Source organism: Notothenia rossii (genome assembly GCF_949606895.1).
Source record: "Notothenia rossii genome assembly, contig: scaffold_474, whole genome shotgun sequence".
In the NCBI taxonomy this organism is placed as follows: Eukaryota; Metazoa; Chordata; class Actinopteri; order Perciformes; family Nototheniidae; genus Notothenia; species Notothenia rossii.
The window spans coordinates 20,001-24,273 of NW_027640270.1; the positions used below are offsets into that span (position 1 = coordinate 20,001).

The window sequence follows — 4,273 nt, forward strand, 5'->3', positions numbered from 1 at the left end:
GGTAACAGACCACAGTAATCTGGATTCTCTGGTGGTAACAGACCACAGTAATCTGGATTCTCTGGTGGTAACAGACCACATTAATCTGGATTCTCTGGTGGTAACAGACCATATTAATCTGGATTCTCTGGTGGTAACAGACCACAGTAATCTGGATTCTCTGGTGGTAACAGACCACATTAATCTGGATTCTCTGGTGGTAACAGACCATATTAATCTGGATTCTCTGGTGGTAACAGACCACAGTAATCTGGATTCTCTGGTGGTAACAGACCACAGTAATCTGGATTCTCTGGTGGTAACAGACCACAGTAATCTGGATTCTCTGGTGGTAACAGACCACATTAATCTGGATTCTGTGGTGGTAACAGACCACAGTAATCTGGATTCTCTGGTGGTAACAGACCACAGTAATCTGGATTCTCTGGTGGTAACAGACCACATTAATCTGGATTCTCTGGTGGTAACAGACCATATTAATCTGGATTCTCTGGTGGTAACAGACCACAGTAATCTGGATTCTGTGGTGGTAACAGACCACATTAATCTGGATTCTCTGGTGGTAACAGACCACATTAATCTGGATTCTCTGGTGGTAACAGACCACAGTAATCTGGATTCTCTGGTGGTAACAGACCACAGTAATCTGGATTCTCTGGTGGTAACAGACCACAGTAATCTGGATTCTCTGGTGGTAACAGACCACAGTAATCTGGACTCTCTGGTGGTAACAGACCACAGTAATCTGGATTCTCTGGTGGTAACAGACCACAGTAATCTGGATTCTGTGGTGGTAACAGACCACATTAATCTGGATTCTCTGGTGGTAACAGACCACAGTAATCTGGATTCTCTGGTGGTAACAGACCACAGTAATCTGGATTCTCTGGTGGTAACAGACCACAGTAATCTGGATTCTCTGGTGGTAACAGACCACATTAATCTGGATTCTCTGGTGGTAACAGACCACATTAATCTGGATTCTCTGGTGGTAACAGACCATATTAATCTGGATTCTCTGGTGGTAACAGACCACAGTAATCTGGATTCTGTGGTGGTAACAGACCACATTAATCTGGATTCTCTGGTGGTAACAGACCACAGTAATCTGGATTCTCTGGTGGTAACAGACCACAGTAATCTGGATTCTCTGGTGGTAACAGACCACAGTAATCTGGATTCTCTGGTGGTAACAGACCACAGTAATCTGGATTCTCTGGTGGTAACAGACCACAGTAATCTGGATTCTCTGGTGGTAACAGACCACAGTAATCTGGATTCTCTGGTGGTAACAGACCACATTAATCTGGATTCTCTGGTGGTAACAGACCATATTAATCTGGATTCTCTGGTGGTAACAGACCACAGTAATCTGGATTCTCTGGTGGTAACAGACCATATTAATCTGGATTCTCTGGTGGTAACAGACCACAGTAATCTGGATTCTCTGGTGGTAACAGACCACAGTAATCTGGATTCTCTGGTGGTAACAGACCACAGTAATCTGGATTCTCTGGTGGTAACAGACCATATTAATCTGGACTCTCTGGTGGTAACAGACCACAGTAATCTGGATTCTCTGGTGGTAACAGACCTGCTTTGAACTGGATCCTGACTCCGGCATCATTCTGGATCTTCTTGATCATCTCTCCGTTCCTGCCGATCACGATGCCCACAGCGAACCTGGGAACTGGAACCTGCAGAGAGACGGACTAGACATGAATGAAACTTTTAAAGAGTGGCTCAAGAAAAATCGGACCCTTTTAAAAAACATGCTAGCTGCTAACACAAGCTAGCGAGGTGCGTTTGTTTGTGCCGTACGTCCAGGCTGGCTCCTCCCAGACGGGCGCTGAAGTCGCTGCGTCCCGACCGGAAATCTCCATCTTTCTCTCTGATCACCTCCAACACCAGCTCCCTTGCCGCCTGCAGAGGAGAGGGCAGACGCCATGTTGGATATTAGCACGGTCACATGACTTCACGTCACCACCGCTAAGCTAAAGGAGGCTAATGTTGGGCTATAAAGGAACTACAGCACGGTCACATGACTTCACGTCACCACCGCTAAGCTAAAGGAGGCTAATGTTGGGCTATAAAGGAACTACAGCACGGTCACATGACTTCACGTCACCACCGCTAAACTAAAGGAAGCTAATGTTGGGCTATAAAGGAACTACAGCACGGTCACATGACTTCAGGTCACCACCGCTAAGCTAAAGGAGGCTAATGTTGGGCTATAAAGGAACTACAGCACGGTCACATGACTTCACGTCACCACCGCTAAGCTAAAGGAGGCTAATGTTGGGCTATAAAGGAACTACAGCACGGTCACATGACTTCACGTCACCACCGCTAAGCTAAAGGAGGCTAATGTTGGGCTATAAAGGAACTACAGCACGGTCACATGACTTCACCACCACTGCTAAGCTAAAGGAGGCTAATGTTGGGCTGTAAAGGAACTACAGCACGGTCACATGACTTCACGTCACCACCGCTAAGCTAAAGGAGGCGAATGTTGGGCTATAAAGGAACTACAGCACGGTCACATGACTTCACGTCACCACCGCTAAGCTAAAGGAGGCGAATGTTGGGCTATAAAGGAACTACAGCACGGTCACATGACTTCACGTCACCACCGCTAAGCTAAAGGAGGCTAATGTTGGGCTATAAAGGAACTACAGCACGGTCACATGACTTCACGTCACCACCGCTAAGCTAAAGGAGGCTAATGTTGGGCTATAAAGGAACTACAGCACGGTCACATGACTTCACCACCACTAAGCTAAAGGAGGCTAATGTTGGGCTATAAAGGAACTACAGCACGGTCACATGACTTCACCACCACTGCTAAGCTAAAGGAGGCTAATGTTGGGCTGTAAAGGAACTACAGCACGGTCACATGACTTCACGTCACCACCGCTAAGCTAAAGGAGGCGAATGTTGGGCTATAAAGGAACTACAGCACGGTCACATGACTTCACGTCACCACCGCTAAGCTAAAGGAGGCGAATGTTGGGCTATAAAGGAACTACAGCACGGTCACATGACTTCACGTCACCACCGCTAAGCTAAAGGAGGCTAATGTTGGGCTATAAAGGAACTACAGCACGGTCACATGACTTCACGTCACCACCGCTAAGCTAAAGGAGGCTAATGTTGGGCTATAAAGGAACTACAGCACGGTCACATGACTTCACCACCACCACTAAGCTAAAGGAGGCTAGTGTTGGGCTATAAAGGAACTACAGCACGGTCACATGACTTCACGTCACCACCGCTAAGCTAAAGGAGGCGAATGTTGGGCTATAAAGGAACTACAGCACGGTCACATGACTTCACGTCACCACCGCTAAGCTAAAGGAGGCTAATGTTGGGCTATAAAGGAACTACAGCACGGTCACATGACTTCACGTCACCACCGCTAAGCTAAAGGAGGCTAATGTTGGGCTATAAAGGAACTACAGCACGGTCACATGACTTCACGTCACCACCGCTAAGCTAAAGGAGGCTAATGTTGGGCTATAAAGGAACTACAGCACGGTCACATGACTTCACCACCACTAAGCTAAAGGAGGCTAATGTTGGGCTATAAAGGAACTACAGCACGGTCACATGACTTCACGTCACTACCGCTAAGCTAAAGGAGGCTAATGTTGGGCGTCATGACGTTTTCATTTAGACTCGTAGAACAAAACGTTAAAATCTCTTCAGCTTGTGTTAACCACAGACCTTATTTCAGGATAACAATCAAAAATACATTCAGAAAACCATTGACCTCCAGTGGAGACAGGAAGTGAGGAAATGCTGAGTCATGCTAGGGTTTTAGTAGTCAAACTACCCCATTTTGACCAAGACGTGAGGAGTCTCAACTCGGCTTCGCACAAACTCGTTCTTGATATTGGTGTGTGTGTGTGTGTGTGTGTGTGTGTGTGTGTGTGTGTGTGTGTGTGTGTGTGTGTGTGTGTGTGTGTGTGTGTGTGTGTGTGTGTGTGTGTGTGAGAGGAGAAACAGGAAACAGACGGTGTGTGTTATTACCTGCACTTTGTACGGGTCTCCAGAGATGCGCAGAGGTTTGTCGGCTCCTGTCGGCATCGGCCCGTCCTGAATCATCATCATCTTCACCCCGGCTCGCTCCTGACAGACACACACACGTATTACAGACTGTTGAGCTCTTTTACAATATATACTTTTTTTTCGATTTAGGGTTTCTGAAAAGGAAGTGTGAGCTCTTGTAAACGTTTTTGATGTGTGTGTCTCTCTGTGGGTGGGTGTGTGT

At 46.8% G+C, this 4,273-nt stretch overlaps 1 protein-coding gene across 1 annotated transcript in view; it reads right to left on the reverse strand.

Moving 5' to 3' along the window:
- LOC307026875 (far upstream element-binding protein 3-like) overlaps positions 1-4,196 on the reverse strand; it is a 20,587-nt gene extending 16,391 nt beyond the window's left edge. The window contains exons 1-3 of the mRNA XM_079695015.1: positions 4,033-4,196; positions 1,822-1,923; positions 1,595-1,697 (exon numbers count right to left, since the gene is read on the reverse strand). Of these exons, the coding sequence (XP_079551141.1) occupies positions 1,595-1,697; positions 1,822-1,923; positions 4,033-4,113 (286 nt within the window). The 5' untranslated portion in view covers positions 4,114-4,196. The remainder of the gene's footprint in view (positions 1-1,594; positions 1,698-1,821; positions 1,924-4,032) is intronic.
- Positions 4,197-4,273: the final 77 nt, after the last annotated feature.